The sequence below is a fragment of the Xenopus laevis genome, chromosome 1S (genome assembly GCF_017654675.1).
Source record: "Xenopus laevis strain J_2021 chromosome 1S, Xenopus_laevis_v10.1, whole genome shotgun sequence".
In the NCBI taxonomy this organism is placed as follows: Eukaryota; Metazoa; Chordata; class Amphibia; order Anura; family Pipidae; genus Xenopus; species Xenopus laevis.
The window spans coordinates 61,542,790-61,565,604 of NC_054372.1; the positions used below are offsets into that span (position 1 = coordinate 61,542,790).

General features: G+C 40.2%; 1 protein-coding gene across 2 annotated transcripts in view; it reads left to right on the forward strand.

Annotated features, from left to right (window-relative positions):
- Positions 1-511: 511 nt before the first annotated feature.
- The window catches only part of LOC108706732 (CXXC-type zinc finger protein 4), an 83,544-nt gene continuing 61,240 nt past the window's right edge, over positions 512-22,815 (forward strand). The window contains exons 1-2 of one of the 2 annotated variants that reach the window (XM_041579665.1): positions 512-1,225; positions 3,417-4,646. In XM_041579665.1, coding sequence (XP_041435599.1) covers positions 3,649-4,608 — 960 coding nt within the window. In that variant the 5' untranslated portion in view covers positions 512-1,225; positions 3,417-3,648 and the 3' untranslated portion in view covers positions 4,609-4,646. Of the gene's footprint in view, positions 1,226-3,416; positions 4,647-22,815 lie in introns of those variants that run through there. The other variant, XM_041579666.1, reaches the window with a different exon arrangement.

Genomic DNA, 22,815 nt, shown 5'->3' on the forward strand with positions numbered 1-22,815 from the left:
CTGGCCGGTAAAAATGAAGCTTGATGTCAATGTTATTAATAGGAAAATTTGGCAAAAACATAGGAAGGATGGTATTTTTTTCCAGAAAATGTGGCAACCCTAGTGTTGCTAGCTATGGTTTAACAGCATGTAGATGGACACAACAAGTTCCACATCTTTTTATTTAGACTTTGGGCATCAGCTGCAGTGCCATATTATTCTATCCTCAAACTGCAGCTCAGAAATAAGAAAGGTCAGATAAAATCCATTGCCAAGGCCAAGGCTGGTGTATAAAACTGGATTTTTTTTACGACCCCCTCCCCCGACCATGCTTTATAAGCCTGTGTATCTCTGCAGGACATGGTAGCGCGACTCCCCTAATAACCATCCCAAGACAATAATAATAATAATAATGCCAGCCGTGTCCCTGCGGAGGCTGCTGGGGGGAGCGGGGGACGTGGCCTTTACTGCTCTGAAGCAGAGGATTTGCACTGGGAAGTCAGAGCTGGAGAGTAGGAGGAGGGGGTGTAATTGGAGGAAGGAGGGAGGGGAGGCTGGAGAGAGCAGTGCCCGCATGTGTGCCTCTCATTCCTGGTGTAATTTGCAGCCAATCATCAGTAGGTGTCCACAACCCTGCATCCTCCTCACCTCAGCGCCAATAACTCTCCACCTCTAATGCTTCCCCCCTCCTCCTTCTCTCTCTTTCTCTCTCTCTCCCTCTCTCCACCATCCCCCCTCTTGTTTCCTACCCCCCCTCTTTCTTTCTCCTCTCACAGCCCCCCATGCCTCTCAGCCACACGCAGAGAAAGAGAGAGAGACTGACTGACTCCCAGGCTGCCTCCCTCCCTCCCTCACACACACACATCGACTGGAAACTGACTGGAGAGGCAGCTATAGACACTCATACACATCCACACTAACACAGAGGGGAGAACAGGGACCACCGAGAGATCAGCTGCACAATACACTCATCCCCCTCCCTAGTTTTTATTCTTTCTACCTCAGCTTGCAGCACCGCTCACCGATTTGTCACCTTATATCCTTATCTTGGACATTTTTTTCATTTGTTCTTTTTTTTTCTTTTAGGATATACCTGTATTTTTTTTTTTAAGTATTAAATTGGGTCACCTGGAACTGGTACAGGGGCACTTGGACTTGGCCTTATTTCTTTTGCCTCAGGGTGATGTGTGGGTAATTATATGCATTGGCAAGCTAGCAGCATCTGCGTTATATCCTACACATAGGGGTAAGTACAAAAATTGGGATATGACTATTTTACTCCTCCTACCCCCCTCACCATGCATGGTTGTGCCCATTCAGTCTGTTGGGATATATTACTATAATGTGGAGAGAGCTGCGCTCATTTATTAATTAATCTGCTCCTGCCCCTTCCCCCCTTGATGTTAAATATGACCTTTGATCCTCAGTAGCCAGAGGAGACGTGCCATATTGAGCAGGGCATTGCTACCTTGGCTTAGCTGCTAGTGGGCTGAAGATGATTAAACTGTGAGCGTCGTCTATGGTCAGCAATTTTATTTTCTCCTCTTCTTGTACTTGATTTTACCTTTTACCTGTTACACCCTTGCACTTACTACCTGTGCCATGCTGATAGAAAGTGATGTCTCCCTATTTCGTTTGAATCTGTGTGGTTAAAGGAAGGTCGGTGTGGTCCAATTGGTATGAAAATGAAAGAGGAAAATGATTGGCAGTTGCCTGTTTGGTTCCACTTAAATTGGCATAACTAGTTTGTGTGCATTTGCAAGTTATTGCATGTGATTGAATCTGTGGGAACTGAAGAATGTCCCATGTGTGCCTATTCCTCTCAGCGTCTCTTTCCCTTGCATGCATTTAGCCTGGAGCCTTTTGGGGCAGCCTTTTGTACTGCCATCAAACCTCAGCATGTTAAGAGTCTCAGCTTTCCTTGATAGAGGGCAGAGGCAGTGGCGCTTACTCTTGGCACTGAGACCAAGGTCTTTCGGGGATTTACAGTGTGTTATCAGCATTCCCCCAGGGTGTATCCTTCAGCAAAATCTAGATCCCCTTTTATATTTATTTACACAAACTCTCATTTCCTATCGTGTAGCTGGCATCTGCTGACGATCAAGCCTTGTACTCATAAGCTGGGCTTTAAACGCTTCATTAATCTAATTATGTGTCTAATTACTGTAATTGATAACCATTTCGAACTTTGAATTTTTGGAGTCTGAAATTGTGTTTGCTCTCGTTTCGTGACTCTAGCTGTACATATCCGAAGGCGATATTAAATTAGTGAAGTAGCACGTTTTTTTTTAGCTGCTTCAGAGAAAGACAATTTCAGAAAATATTTGTTTTTTCAATGGTACTTGGAAGTGATTGTAGATATAGGCAGGAGGACACATCTTAAGTGCTTCAGTTGAGTTCACTGAATAGATAATTGATGCCGGAAAAAGTTTGAGCATATTGAGAAGGTGGAAGAAAAAAATTGCTATCCAAGTTTTGTTTTATACCTTTTATGCAAAGTGTCCCTGCTATTAAGGCCATTATAGTATCATTCCTTATACGTATGTCATTTCTGTGCAGGTGTTTTTTATGGTCCCTGGGTGCTGCCACCCGTGCCTAGGGATGCTAGGGCTTCTTATTCTGTGATTGTACAGAGCTCAGCTTCAGTACAGCTGCTAGCTCTTAGATAACACAAGACGAATATGAAATTGCCTGACTTATTTTTATCTGGCCCCTTTCTCATCTCCCTCTCTTTCCCATTGCTTCCTTTCTCCCTCCCTCACGTTGCAGGGGCCCACCTCCCCACTCCCCACCATTTAAATGGCTGCTCCAATTGAGACCTGTCCTTGGTACATTGAATTAAGACCCTAGCAGAGCCAGCTGTGCTGGGATTCAAACTAATGACCGTCAGACACAGAAGGACACTGTGGCAGCTGGTAGCTTCTATTTTTCCTTGCCTTTTTAGTTCAGATTGTATACAGGCTGGCTCTCAGATGCTTTGTGCTCCCCTCCAGTTTATACTCGGATGCTTTGTCGACTTTCTCAGCACTTAATTTGCTAATTTCCTGTTCATTTTTCTGCTCAAGACCATTTTGCTCTCAGCCTTCCATCATTTCCGTGCCTTGACAAGACTTTGTTCATTCATTTCATAACATTAAATGCCCTCTGGTTAGAAGGTATTATAACCCTTTCCATCTATGATTTCTTTTGATCTCCTCATTCCCTCTCTCTTGGCATTTGTCAACACCCTCAATTTCCTCCTCCACCCCGCCACCTTCAGGTATTCCATCCAGCTATTAATGCTATTATGCAATTCAATTATCTACGGGAGTAGGAGGTGGGTGGGGGAAGCCGTATTTATTAATGTGATGGAAATGATCTTGACAGTTTATTTATTTCTTTTCTCTCCTCTCTTGTGCACCTTTTTGGAATGATTCTCTTTGTTTTACTTGGAACAGTTGGCGTTTGTGACAATGCACAAGAAGATGCTCCGTGACAAAGTGGTGTCTGCTGAAAAAACACCTAGAAAGAAATAAAAGGAACGTCTCCTTCAAAAACAAAACACACCAGACCAAATCATTTTTCATTGTAGAAGGGTTTGCCCAGGGAATAAAGGTGACTGAGTTAAGCAGCTTCGGTGGTTTCCCCCCCCTCTCTCCCCCTACCCCCTTCCAATTACCCTCCTCTGAAATGTCCAATATGAACACTAATGTCTGTGTGGAGAATGGACAGAACCCCGAGGCTGCTGTGCTCCCCAAGGATAATTTGGTGGAGGGGGCTCTCAACAGCCTCATGGATTACAATTCAGAAATGGAGAGGTATAGGTCCTTTGCCACCTTTTACAAAACCAATGGTGCTTTCCCCCAGGCTGCTAAGATTGCCAGGATCACAACCCCCATTTTTCCCAGTGCACGGATTGGCATGTCTCCTTGGAACTGTGATAATGCAATGCTCTGGGGGAGGAAATCAGCCGCTATCAACCCTAATAGGACCAGCATGCACAGAAATGACTCCCAGAGGCTGGGAAAGCCTGGCGGGGCGCCAGAGTCTTTGCAAATGGCAAATAATAATTTCCTTTCCACCTTATCCCCTGAACACTGCAGACCTTTGGCAGGGGAATGCATGAACAAGCTCAAATGCGGTGCTGCTGAAGCAGAGATAATGAATCTCCCTGAACGTGTTGGAACTTTTTCCGCTATTCCAGCTCTAGGGGGCATCTCATTACCTCCAGGGGTCATCGTCATGACAGCCCTTCACTCCCCCGCAGCAGCCTCGGCAGCCGTCACAGACAGTGCGTTTCAAATTGCCAATCTGGCAGACTGCCCGCAGAATAATTCCTCGGGAGCCGGCGGGAATCCTGCCAAGAAGAAGAGGAAAAGGTGTGGGGTCTGTGTCCCCTGCAAGCGGCTCATCAACTGTGGAGTCTGCAGCAGTTGCAGGAACCGTAAAACAGGACACCAGATCTGCAAATTTAGGAAATGTGAAGAGCTTAAGAAAAAACCTGGCACTTCACTAGAGGTCAGAGGAGATGATTCTTTTTTTCCCTGCCTAGCCAGCTCCTTAATTCCCCCATTTTCCCCGCCCTTCCAGTGCTTCTTGTCTCCCTTCAAGATGCACCATTCCTTCTCTGAAAGCCCCTCCAGATTGTGAGGTTGTAATAAATGCACATTTGTGTATACACAGAGAGAGATCTTGTGTGTGTATGTGTGTGTGAGGATGCAGTTGCTCTTTCTACATCTGCTCTCCAATACAGAGCATTAACTTTCTATTTTCATGTCACAGACAGACGAGTTCTCCTGTGTTCAGCATTTCTTTTCTGTCTGGTGAATGGACCGAAAATGCCAGTATTAACTGTTTGTTGAGTACACATTACCTGTTCAATGCTTTTTTTTCCCAATGCTGTTGTCTCCATTGTTTTCTGACCCTAGGTCCAGTTGAAATCGTCAGGCAGAGGTTTAACAGAACACAGATCTATAGATTTCATAGAAGATTCTATAAAAGCAAACAATGACTTAACCACTGGCACCAAAGTAGATAATAACTACTAAATAAGTTGACAATATAATGAATATGATAAAGGTAGTCTCATATAATGCTACATCATTTTCCACTTTGCTACATGCTTCGGTATTTGCTTGTGCTCATATAAATGAAGTTAAAAAAGTGGTTACACTGCTACAGTCTGCCTTTCTAAGGGCTTGAAAAGTTGATTATATCCCTCCTCCATGTTTAGTAGCTCAGAACAACTTTGTTTTTTACATTTTTAAATTGTACGTGTGGGCTAAGAACTATGTCATCTGACCCACCTATGTCTTTAAAGGGATTGTTCACCTTTATGTTACATTTTAGTATGTCAAAGAATGGCTAATTCTAAGCAACTTTTCAATTGGTCTTTATTATTTATTTATTTTATAGTTTTTTAAATAATTTGCCTTCTGCTTCTGACTCTTTCCAGCTGTCACTGACCCCATCTAAAAATAATGCTTTGTAAGGCTACACATTCATTGTTATTGCTACTTTTTATTACTCATCTTTCTTTTCAGGCAATCTCCTATTCCAATGCATGGTTGCTAGGGTAACTTGGACCCTATCAACACGATTGCTGATAAAGAATGAGAGAGAGTTGCTAAATAAAAAGCTAAATACCTTAAAATCCACAAATAATAAAAAATGAAAACTAATTGCAAATGGTCTCAGAACATTACTCTCTACAACAGTGATCCCCAACCAGTAGCTTGTGAGCAACATGTTGCTCCCAGTGGCCTCAAAGCAGGTGCTTATTTTTGAATTCCTGGCTTGGAGGGTTGTATAAAAACCAGGTGCATTGTCAAACAGAGCCTCAATGTAGGCTGACAATCCACATAGGGGCTACCAAATGGCCAATCACAGCACTTATTTGGCACCCCAAGGAAATTTTTAAAGCTAGTGTTGCCCAACTCATTTTACTTCTGAATGTTGCTCATGGGTTCAAAGTGTTGGGGATCCCTGCTCTACATCATACTCAAAGTTAATTTCAAGGTAAACAACCCCTTTAAGCAGTTATAGGCAGAGGGAACTGATGTCATTGCTCAAAGACACAGGGTGAATATCATTGGCGATTTCTCCAGTGGTGTAGTAATGAATCAAGAAAGAAAGAAAGAAAGAAAGAAAGAAAGAAAGAAAGAAAGAAAGAAAGAAAGAAAGAAAGAAAGAAAGAAAGAAAGATAGTTTATAAACCATAATATGTGTGTAAGTAAGGTGTATGCTAGAAACTTGGAAGTCAGTGTTTGACTGTATTTATGAGACTTTGAGACAATGTAATTTCATAATATTTGTCACTGCCAAACTTTGCAACATTTTTTGTTTCTTAAGTCGATGCCCTACTGGCCTGCCCTGTTATATATTGTACCTGCACAAATCACTATCAATAAAGAGCTGCCATTGGGGCATTAAATTACTACAAATGCAAAAATGACTATAAGCTTGTGCAACATAAACGGTATACCTGAATGTTGTAAACTGCGTCCATTTGGTTTGGCACGGGTATCCTATGTATTCCGTTAATAGTGATTTAATACACCCCAGCAGCTTAATTCCAGAGACATTGCTTATAAAGTCTATACATTTTCAGATGCTTTCAGCATAATATATTGGAGTATGTAAAGATGTGTTTATCTCTCAGGAAGCTAAAAAGATCCCTCAATGTATATAGAAACTGTAATGTTTCTGTTATAGAGAGTACAAGCATGGCTGCTGCATTCATTCATAAATTACCAGCTTCAGACTCATTCAGTAAAAGCTTAATGGTACACATTTGTCTTTATAGCCAGATACAAACACAGTATCTAAAGAGTGCCGCACAACTCCTGCCACCCCGCATGTTAGATTTGCAGACGGGGTCAGTGAACATACAATGTCTTTTCACGTGTTATGTGCAACTGAGACTTGCTCTCTATTGTCAGTTCATCTGTACTATGCTCTTACATTTTTTTTAAATTGTCTTTTTGCAAAGATAAGTGCATCAAAGATACCAAAGGGCCTGACGAGAAAAAAACAAGGCTGTACATTTAATGCTTTAAATCAAGCAAGGTCATAATTATGTTATTGATATTAATAAAGGCATTGAACTGCTGGAAATTTCATCTTTCCCCCACCCCCCCGCAAAATCAATATCCAGCTGACAGGGTGATTTATTGTGTGCCGCCCTGAGTTTAAGTTGCTTTATATTATTGTTTGAGTTGGACGTTTTACCGGAAATTTAACCTCAGCTAAAGGAACGTCAGTGTACTCAGAGGCTACTTTTGTGGGGAAGTACTGATAAGCACCTTTGTAAGATATTCATCTTTGTATTGCTTCTGGGACATTAAACACAAATGATAACAACCTCAATAATAAATAGGATACATTTTGTATTTTTTTGTCTTCAGTAAAGTATAAACACCTTTCTAATTGCGTGCACAAAATTCCTTCTGTGTATCTGATTATCCTGCTCAGTAGGGTCTTTCATTTTGTCTACCTCAACAGAGGCATTCATTATAGACAATATCGTTTATTTAAAGTAACTGTTCAGTATAATAAACTAGGTAAATAGATAGCCTGTGCAAAATAAAAAAAAATTCAATATAGTTAGTTAACCAAAAATGTAATGTATAAAGGCTGGAATGACTGGATGTTGAACACTACTTCCTGCTTTGCACCTCTCTTGGTTTCTACTGATTGGTTATCAGGCAGTAACCAATCAGTGACTAGAGGCCACATGGGTCATAACTGTTTGCCTTTGAATCTGACCTGCATGCCAAGGATCAATAGCAGACTCACTGAACAGTTATGTCCCATGTGCCCCCCCCTTAAAGGGGAAGGAAACCTAGTCGGCGCAAACCCCCCACCCCCCCTCCCGTTTGTTGTCTTTACAGATGACATTTTTGGTTAACTGTATTAGAAATATTTTTTATTTTGCACAGCCTATCTAATTACCCAGTTTTTATTTTTACACTGAACTGTTCCTTTACAACCCCGTTCAATCTGCAAAAGCAAGTAGTATGGCATGGACAGCTAATGTTAAGAACAATAATGTTTTGTGCACAAAAAACCTGCCCTTATGTTTTGATGCTGTTTAACGGGAAAAAAGATAGCAATTATTGTGTATTGTTGGAGATTAGGTAACTTCAATGTAGTAGCCCAGAAAAGTTATTTTTAGGTGGACCTCAGTCTCATCATTGTATAGTTATTGTAATGTGCTAGGTAAGGTCAGTGTCAAAGCTGCATTTGTTTACATAGGTGGAGGAGTTTAGTGGCAAATCTCTGATCACTCTTTTAGCTAATACTGCTGGTGGGAATGAATTGGCATGCTGCAATTTATCTAGAACCTCAGAGTATAAGTGGATTGGTTCACTAAAGTGAGCCATAAACAGACCAATACCCATGGTATCTAACCAGTAGGCTAACAAAATGATAGATACCATGCTTAGGGCCATATATGGCAGTCTTATGATTCAGTCATTCAAGGCATGTAGCCAAAATAGTGAGAAGAGAAGTTCTTCAATTCCTTATCTGCCGCTGCAGATTGCATCATGCGTGTATGGTGTATTGGAAGATTAGCCTTTCTAATTACTTAATCCCCAAGCCAACCAATATCCATAGTACATAGAGATCGGCTGGTCATCATAACCGTACCCATACAAAAACACTGGCTTTCAGGAAGTGTAATACCAAAAGATGAAAATGGTTTAAAGCAATGATAATATAATGTAATGTTGCCCTGAACTGGTAAAACTGGTGTATTTGCTTCAGAAATACTACTAATGTTTATATAAACAAGCTGCTGTATAGCCAGGGGGCAGCCATTCAAGCTCAGGATATACAGTAGATAACAGATTCATTCTGAAGAATCTAACTGCATACTACAGAGCTTATCTGTTATCTGCTGTGTATCCTGTGCCTTTTCTCCTTTTTAAAGCTTGAATGGCTGCCCCGATGGCTACACAGCAACATGTTTATATACTATTGTTGTCTTTCTAAAGGAAACATAACAGTTTTACCAGTGCAGGGCAACAGTACATCACATTTTATTAATTTCATTTTTTGGTGTTACTGTTCCTTAATCTTTACTAGGTTAGCAGTTGAGATTTACTTAATTATGGCCTCAAAAACTTTTTTGCTCTAGACATTAATGGGCAGATTTATCAAAGGTTGTATTTCAAACTTATGTGAATTTCTTTTACGCTAATAAATTCAAATATACTCACAACTCGAATAGGAGGTTAAAAAACGTGATTGTCAGGAAGGCAATTAACATATTCAAATGGTTCAACAGATCTCTGCCATTGACTTGTAAATTAACTCGGCAGGTTTTAGGTGGCGAATATACCAATTTGAATGGTCGAGTTGTGATAAATCTCACATTCGAATTTACATTCGAATGCGTGAATCCTGACAACAACAAAAATTGAAAATGAAAATGTACTATTCAACCCTTAATAAATCTGCCCCTATATGTTTAAGGTTCATTCAGATATGAATCTGAGCTGCCAGGACAGTATCTTCATGGACCTCAGATCATTAGCCAGATTGCTGAGTGATCATATTCTGTTGATTTAGCAGAGCACTTGGTTGGCCAAATTAGTGGGTATCTGTTTTAGTAGTCAATATTTCTTTTATTTCTTCAGACACCAAGGTGATACAACTAGGTGAGAGCTAGTGCATTTCTATTTACACTTAAGTCTGAAGTGTGCGTGTATAATTCATAATTTATGTATTTTTAGCATAAATGTGTGCAGCCTGACTTGGGACTCATACTGGGTCATTTTTATTTAGTCTATACTTTTCTTTATCAGTCTCTTTTTATGGAAAAATAAAAAAAGTTGAGGTAGATTCTCCTCAGCGTTTACCCTTTCTAAAGCTATTCCTTTAATTGGTGGCCAAGGACAATAAATAAAAGACATGCACAAAAAAATCCTATCATTGATATCTTACGACATTGCACCAACTTTCTAAAGCTCAATAATCCAATTTCCTAAATTCTTGTGGTATTGTCAAGGATGGACAATCAGAACATGTACATCAGAGATTGGTACCACAACAAAATGGATAGGTTATTCCCCATTTCCAGGGCTGCTAATTATGTTGGCGTGTGACTTCTTAGTTCTCCATTTATAAGAAAATGTACTCTTATTTTATATATAAAACTATTGTGTTGGCTTCAGAAACCATAATATAGGTATATAATATAGATAAAGAAGCTGCTGTGTAGCCATTGGGGCAGTTAAAATAGGGCTAAATTGCACAGTTTAAATAGCACATAGATAATTTATGTAGGACACCATTATATTCTACAGAATGTATCTATCTGCTATGTAACCTAATCTTTTATCTAAATGGCTACCTCAAGTTTGTTCTGCAAAACGCATTAAAGTCAATGGGCATTGTACGGTGACTGCACAACTTTTTTTTTCGCAGCAACTTTTTCAGTGTAGTCTATGGGTGTTTTTTTGCAGCGTAACCTGGTGAAAAATTTCACTTATCACGAATATAAACTGTAGTGTTTCTAAAGCAAACATACAACTTTTATCAGTGCAGGCAACGGTAGATTATATTTTTATAATGTTAAAACACTATGTCTGACAGTATGGTTACATTATTCATATTTTTAAAGCAAACATAAATCATGCTTTGCATTTTTATGGTGTTACTGGACCTTTACAGGGGGGTCTATGTGGGGTGGGGGGTAGGGTTTTTTTTGAAAATGGTTGAATTCTCCTTTACGTTCTATAAGGGGCTGAGCTATCAAAGGTCGAGGTGAATTTTCGATTGAAAAAAAATTCGAATTTGGAGCTATTTTTTGTGTACTTCGACTAGGGAATAGTCCAAATTTGATTTTAATTTGAAAAAAATGGATAACTAGAATATCTAAACTTATCATGTACTGTCTCTTTAAAATTTGACTTCAAGCATTCGCCATATAAAACCTGTTGAATTGCTGCTGAATTGGAATCAATTGGTGGACTTCGAATCGAATGTGCTAATCCTTCGATTCGGACGATTCGAATTCGGCCGAATACAGAACTATTCGACCAAAAAAAAACTTTGACTTAATTTCGGATGGTCTTTTTGAATTCGAATTTCAAAGTTTTTTCAATTCGAAGTTCGACCCTTGATAAATATGGCCCTAAGTATTAATATGAGGTTTCTACAAAGCAGTGTTGTTTCTTTGTGAGAGAAACTTGCCTACCCATTTGGTGGTGATAATGATAATCAACCATGGAGAGGTTATAGCTATGAATTTACAGTACTGTATGGAGTTAAAGACAAGCATGTTTGTTTAGTTTTATTCTGTTACTAGCAGAGGTCCTACCTGACAGGTTGCAATTTGCAAATTAAATATTGCATGTTTCAACCTGACCTGCAGTAAGAACTGTAGAATCATGCTGTATATTTAGATGTTTATGTTTAAATACTGTTTACTATTTTCTGATCCATATGAACTTTGGCAAAGTTTGATGGCCAAATACCACTTATTTATTCCTGCAGACTTTGAACAGAATAATGTGATTGGAAGACTCCTGAAAATGATTCCCCATGTTTGCTGATGGGTCACCAGCTTCCAAATTGTCTCTATTACATAAGGAAGCAGGCATTTATTACAGGGTTTAGTTGAAGGGTGAGCTCCATTTTTGGTTAATTTCTAGAGGGAAAGTCTTCAACTCATGGGATGCTTTCTTGTAGGACATGGGATGTCTTTTCATCAATGAAGACATCCCATCTAGCCCCTCAATTAGAAATATGGCAAATTGTATTGTTACAATCATGAATACTAGATCCACCATGATCTTAGCATACCAGAACATATAAACATCCTGCCAGGTCCAGACTGGTAATCTGTAAATTCTGTCCAATACCAGAGGGGGTGTTTTAAGATGCTGTCTATATATTGGCTTGAGGGGGGCTGTTTAGGCCTCTTTTCTACCTGAAATGCCAGGACCTATTTGTAATCTCAGTTTGGACCTGCAACTTCCCCAGGCAAAATAAACAGCTTGTATTTAATATATGAAGCTCATGACAGATGTGGTGCTCATTATCTGGAACCATAATTAAGGTAATGACAACCGAGGTCTTTTGGGATGAAATATGCTTGATTTATATGAATCATAAAATACATCAAATGTAACAATATTCTACTGTAACATTTGGTAGTACAGTTTTGGGATCTGTTATTCGGAAACCCATTATCCAGAAAGCTCCGGATAACAGAAAGTCTGTCTCCCATAGACTCCATTTCAGCCAAATCCACATTTTTAAAAATGATTTCCCTTTTCTCTGTAATAATAAAACAGTACCTTGTACTTGATCCCAACTAAGATATAATTAATCTATAGTCTATTGGGTTTACTTAATGCTTACATGATTTTCTAGTAGACTTAAAGTATGCAGATCCAAATTACAGAAAGATCTGTTATCCGGAAAATCCCAGGTCTCGAGCATTCTGGATAACAAGTCCCATACTTGTTTAAAGTCAATAAGAATAAAATTCCATTATTTTACTTTAATGTTTCAGGTGTAACATTTTCTTAAACGTGTTGTGCTGCTTAACTTCGAAAGTCTTGTAGTTTGATCTCTAAGTTCACTCCCATATTAAATGAATGAATAACGCAGTGTGTTCCAAGTCAGCACATATATCTTGGTTCCCATACCATGCCCCTCCAACTTGTAATCCAGATGTTCTTGGTACCATCATGGTGGTCTTAGCTATACACTGAGATGCTTGTAGGACATTAAAATACTGCACCCTGAGGAGATATATTTTGTCTTAAAGGAACATTCTCTAGAATTGTAATGTTGTATACGTTTTAAAAACAATAATCTAGTTTTGTGTCATGTTTCCTAATATGTTGGACCAGTCAACGATTTATCTTGTTGTTGTTACGGTCATTGATAGCTGCTACCAAATTGTCTATTGACATTCTGCATTTATGTTTCTTTTTAACATAGAAATGTCCCCTATTTCTCTGCAATATGGGACTTATGTTACTTCAAACTTGCCAACGTGAGACAGCATAGAAAGTGTTTGGAATGAAACAGCATAGAATATGCCAAACAAAATGACTCTGTTAAATTATTAATATCTTTAAAGGAAAGGTTAACCATACTTTACATGTTTTTGGCGTTACGGTTCCTTTAAGTTCTATAAGTATTGACATGAGGTTTCTACTAAACATTGTTGTTTCTATGTGAGAGAAACTTCCCTACCCAATTGGAATGGTGAGCCCTGCATTTTAGACCTCATAATAAACCATGGAGAGGTTATAGCTATGAATTTACAGTACTGTATGGAGTTAAACATATGGAGAATGTTTGTGTAGTTTTATTCTATTACTAGCAGAGGTCCTACCTGACAGATTGTGAATCAAATATTGCATGTTTCAACCTGACCTGTAGTGAGAACTGTGGAATCATGCTGTATAGTTAGATGTTTATGTTTAAAGGTGACGGAAAGGCTGAAATTAAATAAGCTGTATCAGAAAGGTCTATATAAATACACCTCAAAGTAACGCTCTGTCAAAAGTAACAGCATTTCTTTCCGTTTATTGTGCATACATGGGCTTCTGTATCAGACTTCCCGGCTTTAGCATAAACCTCCATCGCTAGGGCTTGAGCATGCTCAGTTTACTCCTCTCTCCCGATCCCCCTCCGTTTTATCTCCTCCCTCCTTCCCTTCCTGCTGTAAGCTGAGCCCAGAGCTATGAGCAAGCAGGGACAGACTCAGACAGGAAGTGATGCCACAACAAGCTAGTATGGCAGCTGCTATCCTAAACAAACAGAGAGAGCATCTAGAGCTGTTTACTCAGGTATGGTAAAGCATTCTGCACAATAAATATAGTGTTATAGCTTGCAATATTGGCAGAGCCAGGCCAACCTGGCCAGGCGCCCTAGGCAACCTGGCTGGCCACGGCGCAGGCTGAGTGCGCACTCAATTGCGCATGCGATACTGCATTCCAGCGTGCATCTGCGAAACGGCGTTCATGCATGCGCAGGAACCCATTTATACAAAGATAGATGCAGCAGTCGGGGAGACGGGACCAGACATGGGGTAGGCGACTGAGCGGGTACGTGCCCGGCGCCCCCCCCGCTTTGCGCCCTAGGAACGTGCCTACTCTGCCTACCCCTAGTTCCGGCACTGACTATTGGGGCTAATCTATTGGCAATAAATACAGTTTACTATTTTCAGATCCATATGAATTTTGGCTCAGTTTGATGGCCAAATACCACATATTTATTGCTGCAGACTTTGAACTGAACAACATGATTGGAGGACTCCTGAACGTGATCCCCCATATGTGCTGATGGATCATCAGCATCCAAATTTCCACTATTACATATGGAAACAGGCATTTACTGTATTACAGGGTTTAGTGGAACTTGAGCTTCATTTTTGGTTAATTTCTAGAGGGGAGGTGTTTAGCTCATGGGATGCCTTCTTTTAGGACAGGAGATGATTTATTTATAAGTCAGCCATATATTACATTTAGATTTAATATCTTAAGCCTCTACCCAAGGCAGGCTGCCTGGAAGCAGCCTGGATATTTAATGAAGAATGACCATTTCCTGTTGGCTTTGGTTTGTTGCATGTGCAGAAGTGTCATCTAAAAGGACTGCTTAGGATAGGGAGCTGGTCTTTGACGACACATGAGTCACATATTTTGACAGGCTAAAACAGCAACTGCTAAAATGCCAATATTTGAAAATTCAGATAGTGGTATTTGGCCAGAGGCTGGGAGGCACATATATATCAAGGCAAGTTAACAGTGTCTAAAACTTGTCCTTTAAAAAAACTGAACGGAAACTGAAAAAGCATAATAATATTATGTGGATAGTAGGTTGGCTAAAAATTCCCAGATGCTCATTAATGTTTTTTTTCTTAACAGTTACATTTTGTTTCTTGAGGTTTGGGTAGAGCGTCTTTCATAAATGAAGGGTGTCCCGTTGGTTTTTTCTTGTGCTCTCCTACTTTAGACTATTTTATAATACATTTACTTTCTTAGAATAGTAGTAGTTTAGATAATACACATTTATTTTTGTTGGCATTTTATATAAAGTATTTATTTAGTTTTTATAGTATTTATAGTTGATGATTTTATTTTAAAATTCAATAAATTAATACAATGAATAAAACAACATAGGGGCCAATTCACTAACTTCGAGTGAAGGATTCGATGTAAAAAAACTTCGAATTTCGAAGTGTTTTTTGGGCTACTTCGACCATCGAATGGGCTACTTCGACCTTCGACTACGACTTTGAATCGAAGGATTCAGACTAAAAATCGTTCGACTATTCGACCATTCAATAGTCGAAGTACTGTCTCTTTAAGAAAAAATTTTGACCCCCTAGTTCGCCATCTAAAAGCTACCGAACTCAATGTTAGCCTAAGAGGAAGGTCCCCATAGGCTTTCCTAAGTTTTTTTGATCGAAGGATATTCCTTCGATGGTTGGATTAAAATCCTTCCAATCATTCGATTTGAAGGATTTAATCGTTCGATCGAAGGAATAATCCTTCGATCGTTCGATCAAACTATTTGTGCTAAAATCCTTCGACTTCGATATTCGAAGTCGAAGGATTTTAATTCCCAGTCGACTCTTGATGAATCGGCCCCATAGAGTCGAAAAAAATTAGATCACACATCTTGCCAGTTTTTCTTTTCTTTCATTGTTTCGAATTTTTCAGTAGACTTTCTTTTGAGCAATTTGGTTGTCTCTGATTTGTCTTTGGTTGTGCACAGATACAACTGTGGCATGTTCACACCTTAATGTTAGCTGCTTAAAAGTGCCAATTGGCACCATTATCACTATATTAATTTTGAATGATCATATCCAATATATCACACACTGGCTTTCTCCATATAAAGGGATCATATGGGTAACCTCACAATGATCTGATAATAAAAAAAAATACTTACTGTGCTAATCATCACCTGTATCACCATCACCTTAGTGACCTTGGCTTTTCTCCTTTTATGTCTGGGATTGTATTTGTCTTCCTAAAAGGTATCTGCGTAATTTTCTGATCCTTGTGTGGACTTTCATGTGAATACCTAGCAGTGTTTCATTGTAGGCCCAGGCAAATCACTTTATCCTCTAGATGTTTTTATAGTCATGTTATGCTTACTAACCTGTGGTACCATGGTGACAGCATATTAATATGAAATTAATTTATTTGCATACTGTATATATGTTAATTATAAGTGATGGACCAACTCTTATGCTTTCGATACAGCTGATTTATTGGTAATGTTTAAATATTTCTGAAAAATAATAATGTCACATTTCAGTTTCATTTGTACCCGGTTTCGCTGTGAAAGTAATCACTTCCATAGGCTAAAATAGGATAATGCCCTCTGTATTGTGATGTGATGCAAGCAAATAAGTCTATTTTCCCTTTAATACCTTGGTTATACTTCAGGCAAAAGTCTTATTTGCAAATATTGTTTTTCACTTGGCTGCAGGAAGCAATTTCCATTTGCATGCCTCATTTCTTTATCAGGAAACATTAGTCTGCTGTAGAAAGACTTAAAGGACATTATCAGCAAAATAGAAAGTGTTTTAACATAAAAAAAAATGATCATTTAGTCAATAAGTAGTATTTGGAAAAAAATGACTTTAATTCCAAAAACAGTAAAAAGCCACTTTTCTACTTGCACTCTGTTTGTCCTATTGTATATGTAATAGGGAGACACAAGAAACAGAACAGGGTGTCTCAGTGTCTGTTATCTAGAAGTGCATTATCCTGACAGCTAAAATAGTGCATTGTTTCAACAAAGTTTTCGTGATAGATTTCCCCTTTCTGCGCAATAATAAGAAAATGTGACAATTAAACAGGTGCAAAGTTCATAAAATGGACAGAAAGTTCGTTGTACTTTTGAGCACAAACGGTTGCACAGTGTATGCATTTAGCAGTGCCGTATTCAGGAGGTATTGGGCATCTAGTGACAATGTGCCACTTGAGTAGTGTCGGGCTGAATTCCTATAGCAGGCATTAAAGGAGAAGGAAACCCCCTGGGCGCAAAAACCCTCCCCTGTGTTGCCCCCCCTCTCTCCTCCCCCCTGGCCTACCTGTCCCGCTGGGCAAATGCCCCTAACTTGTTACTTACCCCTCTGTGCAGGTCCAGTCCACGGAGTTCACAGACGCCATCTTCTTCCACGCGATCTTCTTCCTGCTTTGACCGGCGCATGCGCAGTAGGAGCATTTCAGCAGTACGGATCTACTGCGCAGGCGCCAAAAGTGACAAAGTGAAATCGGAAAACTTCGTGACTTTTGGCGCATGCGCAGTAGATCCGTACCGGCGAAATGCTCCTACTGCGCATGTGCCAAAAACGCTGGTCAAAGCAGGAAGAAGATTGCGTGGAAGAGGATGGCATCTGTGAACTCCGTGGACTGGACCTGCGCAGAGGGGTAAGTAACAAGTTAGGGGCATTTGCCCAGCGGGACAGGTAGGCCAAGGGGGAGGAGGGAGGGGAAGCAACACAGGGGAGGGGGGAGGGTTTTTACACCCAGGGGGTTTCCTTCTCCTTTAAGTACAGTGATCCCTTGCACCTAGCAGCAATGTGTCTTGCACCTGAGTTTGTGACCTTAGTGCTCTTACTGTTGCTACTTGCCCTTTTTAAAGGAGAAGGAAAGACTAAAATTAAGTAAGCTTTATCAGACAGGTCTATATAAATATACCAGTAATACCAGTAAACTATTACTAAAATGGCAGCTGCTATCCTAAACAAACAGAGAGAGCTTATAGGGCTTTTTTTGTAACTTCTTGTAATGCAGCTGTATATGAAAGCCTCTGAGGTCTAAACTGTTGGGGTCCTTAAGAAGAACCTCAAGCACCTCTACACTACAGTGATAAAAACTCTCTTTAGAAATTCTTGAACTTACTGTAGCATTCTTGGGAGCGCCATTATCAAAGGAGAATATTTTGACAGTTTGATAAATAGGTTTCATAAAATAACACAGGAACTAAAAAGCGTTTACTCACCGGAGCACTTTATCACTGCTTAGGTTGGACAAATCTTGCCCAGCCAGCAATGAATCTTACCACTAATAATTGATAGCCAGAAATATATAATTTATTTACGTGTTTATTTACTTAACCAGCCCCCACTCAGATATCGTTCACCACATTGTCTTCTTCCTTCAGTTAAATCACATGATAATGAATGCCTTTGGAAACAAAGTGTAGGAAGTTTTTCAGGTATATCTTCACAGCTGGGGTTGTAAAGGCATGAAAAATCAAAAGAAAATGTATTGTTCTGCCATATATGACATGTTAGGACTGTAAAGCTGGTCATCCACATGTTGTATCACTATGATTTATTTGGCGACTTAGGTTCCAGGCATTTTCAAACCTATCCAGTAGATATCTTCCGATTTGCCGGCAGATAAGGGCATGCAACTGAAAGGCATTAGACAGTAGTGATGTGCGGGTCAGAGTTTCCCCGACCTGCACCCTACCCTAACCCGCCCTGCTATGACCCGCGCCTGCCCGCACCTGCTTCTGGGGGTCCTTTTATAGACCCGCGCCGACCCGCCCCGGCGATGACGTCACAATGACGTCACAAAAGGGGCGAGCAGACGCAAGACTATAAAACCGGAACCCAGAAGTCGGATGCTGGCATTTGAAGGTGGCGCCACCCACGAGGAGCACTGCGAGTCCCGCGGGTATCGGGTATCGGGTCGGCTCGCACATCACTATTAGACAGGCCACTAAAGGTGGCTATAGACGTAGAGGTCTGATTGTTTGGCGATCTCTCACCGATATGGCCACATTGAGGTGGGCGATATTGGGCTGATCCGACCGTTATTATCCAACGATCGGATAATAATGTATCCGATATGGCCGGTCGGATTGCGTAAACACACAGATGCGGCCGTGATCCGACGGGATTTTTTAACCTGCCCGATCGAGATCTGGCCGACCTTTGGCCAGATATCAATTGGGGAAGCCCGTCAGATGGCCCCACACATGGGCCAATAAGTTGCCGGCTCGGTCTGTCTGCAGTTTTTATCGACCCGTGTATGGGGGCCTTAAGTTGTCGACTGGACTTGTGTATTGCCTGCTTGAAACACAGGTCAAATTTGTCATTTCAAGGTGGGGCTTATAATGATGCTGTCAATTAATTTCATTGATGTAATTAAACCATACCCATTTGTCAGTAGAGTTTCCCTGGTAATATACAAAGGCTATGGGTGGGGTGGGATCAAGAGGATGCACTATATAACTGTTTATTGAGGCACAGAGAAATTGATGGAATTCTAGCAGCCCAACTGCCTAATTTGTTATCAGGTTAGAATCTCTCTACGATACATACTCTTTAAAAGGTATTGCATTAAAATACTGTCCTTATTTCATAAACATAATCAAAAAAGCAAAAATATCAGAAAAAGTTACCCAATAAGTAGAGCCTATGGGGCAAATTAACTAAGCAGCGAAAATGCGCTAGCGGCGCCTTTGCTGCAGTTCGCCGCGCGAAGTTTCGCCAGGGCGCCACTAATTCACTAAAATCCGAAGTTGCACTCAGGGAGGCGAACGGTAGAGAATTTTCGATATCGTTAATTCGTCAAGCAAATAGATTTAGCAGCAAATAGATTACACTACACAAGGCTGGGAAAGCTTCATTAAATAAAATAGAGTTGATATTTTGCCCTATACATGTGCCCACTGTATAGTTTAGGTGCCATATGTTAGGAAATGTAGGGGGGAAGGAGGGTGTCCCCAAAAAAATTTACGATCTTTTTCAGCCTATCACCCTTTAAAAAGGAAAAGACGCCAGCATTTTTTGGGACTTCAACTTTTTTTCAAGCAATCCGTATCTACTCTATTGAGGTGGTGAAGGCAAGTCTGGCGCAAGAGGTAACGTTCATTAAAATGCGCAAGATAGGGAATTAGCATAGTTACGTAGTCCCTTCGCCATTGCGCAACTATGCCTGGCGTAATGATGCAAAGTAGCGCTACAGTAGGTTGACTTCGCTAGCGAATTTACGCCAGCGTTAGTCACTTCGCCCTTTAGTAAATCTGCCCCTATGTAAACAGGGTCTCATAGTACTTTTGGGCTAGTTAAGCTTTGTTGATGTGCATGGGGTTAAATTCACTGCAATGTTATCTGGAACTTAAATAATGGCTTAATTACTATGATGTTGATTAGAGTGACAACTCTGCCTCTAATATTACCACCCCATACCTACTTTTCCCCTGAGCAATTCTTTCCCGTAGGCTTACCCATGCTAAATTATGTGCAAAGATTTTTGAATGCATTCTTTAGAAAGGGTATACTTTCCCTTCAATTTCCAAATATACAGCACAGGATAAATACATTCTCACTGCCCGCTGAAAAGCAGTTGTTTTAGATTAATATATTGAGGCTTGTAACTGTGTATTGCAGAGTGTCTAGGGGTTATACTCCTGTTTTCCAGTTTCCACCCAATTAGCCTAGTGCTTAAATACTGTGACTGGGGACAGAAGCCTTTCCCTTCCTCCCTTGGCTGAAGACAGCTGTTAATTGCTCTGCAGAGATGAGCTACATTCTTTCGCAGTCATCATCAAGCTGTCTTAAAGACAGAAACAAGGGAAAAGGGAAACTGATTGCTGGTTTAGAAACAGCGGAAGGAAAAGGGGTATCGTTATTTTTAAGGTCCGCATTGGATGCTCTAGTTAGTCATCTTTAAATTGTATATAGAAAAGGAAAGAAGACTGCAAACTAATAAGATTATAAATGCTCATGTTGTAATAAATGAAACATGCATTATATAAAAATTAAGATTAGAAGAGATAGGACTGTTAGGTATAAAATCTGTATACATTCTGTAATATGTAAAGTTATCAATATTTTATGGGTTTCCTTTTTATATGGTTATATCTGTAGCAACTTTCTGCATTCCACTTGTGTTCACAGGTACAGATATGGGATCCTTTATACCCGAAAAACCCGATATTCAGAAAGTTCCGAATTACAGAAAGGCCATCTCCCATAGATGCCATTTTATCCAAATAATTAAAATTTTTAAAACCAATTTGCTTTTTCTCTGTAATAATAAAACAATACCTTGTACTTGATCCAAACTAAGATATAATTAATCCTTATTGATAATAGCTGTATTATACCGTTTAACAATGTTTAATTTGATTGCTTTTTCTCTCTCTCCTCTATACTTCTGCATATATCCTCTACAACATCCATCAAACTATCCTGAAATTGTAATCTCCTCTTCACTGCTCCCATCACCCATCTCTCCATCTAAGCACCCTGTCTTGTATTGTAAATCTCTTATCCCCTCTCAACCCATCAAACAATACAATGCTTGCACTGTCAAATCTAGGTCACAGCTTGTCTCACATTCATTATTTTTTAATAGTTTTTATTTTTCAATTTTCAAAAAACCAAAAAAAAGGGGGGGGAGGGGGTACAGAAGTAAAAAGGGAGGGGGTTCCAGGTACAATCAGGTCACAATAAATATCACATCATACAGCAGTGCGTACAGTCAAGTTGCAATTCACAGCAGTGCATTAGAGAAGGGGTTGGATACAGCCAGTGGTGTGCTGGCAAACCGTGGTGTTCATTAAGAGTTGGCCTCTATCCACTCATCCCAGATCTTCCCATATTTGCTCGGGCACCCTCTAGCTAGATACGTCAATTGTATGAGTGGGAGATTTTTGTTTATTAGGTCTAGCCAAAATCGAAGGGAAGGCGGCTTCGAGTCCATACATTTCATAAGCAGAGTTTTTCTCGCATAAAACAGCAAGGATCTCCACAGATCTCTCTTGGCATTTTGCGGGACAACTTCATCTATCACCCCCAGTATACAGACTTGTGGAGACATTATCTTGGGGAAGGTAGTTTTGTCTTGTATATGGGACATAACTCTGTTCCAGTAATGATTGATTTGAGGGCAGTTCCACAACATATGAATATAATCAGCCTCGTGCTGACGACACTTTGGGCAATATGACTTAGTTACCTCACCCATGCGGCTTAGGCGCAGTGGCGTAATATGAATCCTATGTAATATCTTGAACTGGATTAGCCTGTCTCTAGTGGCAATAAGATACTGGTACGCTTTGTCTGTACACTCTTCCCACTCTTCCACTGTCAAAGTGGGGATATCTACGTGCCAAGCACCATATGCTTTGACGAAGGGTGAGGGAAGTGTAGAGAGCAGCTTCGCATATAAATTGGTAACCATTTTCTTTTGGTCTGGCGACCTAAGTGCCTCTAAGAAGGGAGAAGTGACTAGGTCCACTCTTGACGATGCAAATTGCGTTATAAAGGCATGCCTAAATTGTTGATATACTAGGGGGTGAATTTGGACCCCAGGGTGATTGAGCAAGATTTGGTCTCTGGTGAGCAGCTGCCCGTCAGGTGCAGCATCGCCCAAAGTCTTGATTCCGGCTCTGGGCCAGTTCATATACGGTAAGATCTGGTGAAAGTGGGGGAGGTGTGAGTTTCCTCAAAGGGGTAGATCCAGTGTGAGTAGTGGGTTTTTTAGGCGTGTAAGCCGTAGAAGTACAGTCCAGACCTTGTGTGGGGTAGTGAGAATCGGATGTCGTACCTTCAGATCTGCTAATCTCCTATATATTATACATTTTAGGGTTTAAGCTGAGCCTGCCAGGGTAGCTTGTAATTGAAAGTTGGGGTTATTAGGGTCTGGCATGAACCACCAGCCTAAATAGTACAATTGGGAGGCTAAAAAATAGAATTGTAAGTCTGGGAAGCCCAGTCCTCCTTTACTAATTGGGGCTCTTAGCTTGGATCTGGCAAATCTCGGAGATTTGTTTCCCCAAATGAACGAGGATTTTGGGATATATATAGGGGAGTTGTGGAGGATGTACAAGAATTTTGGCAGA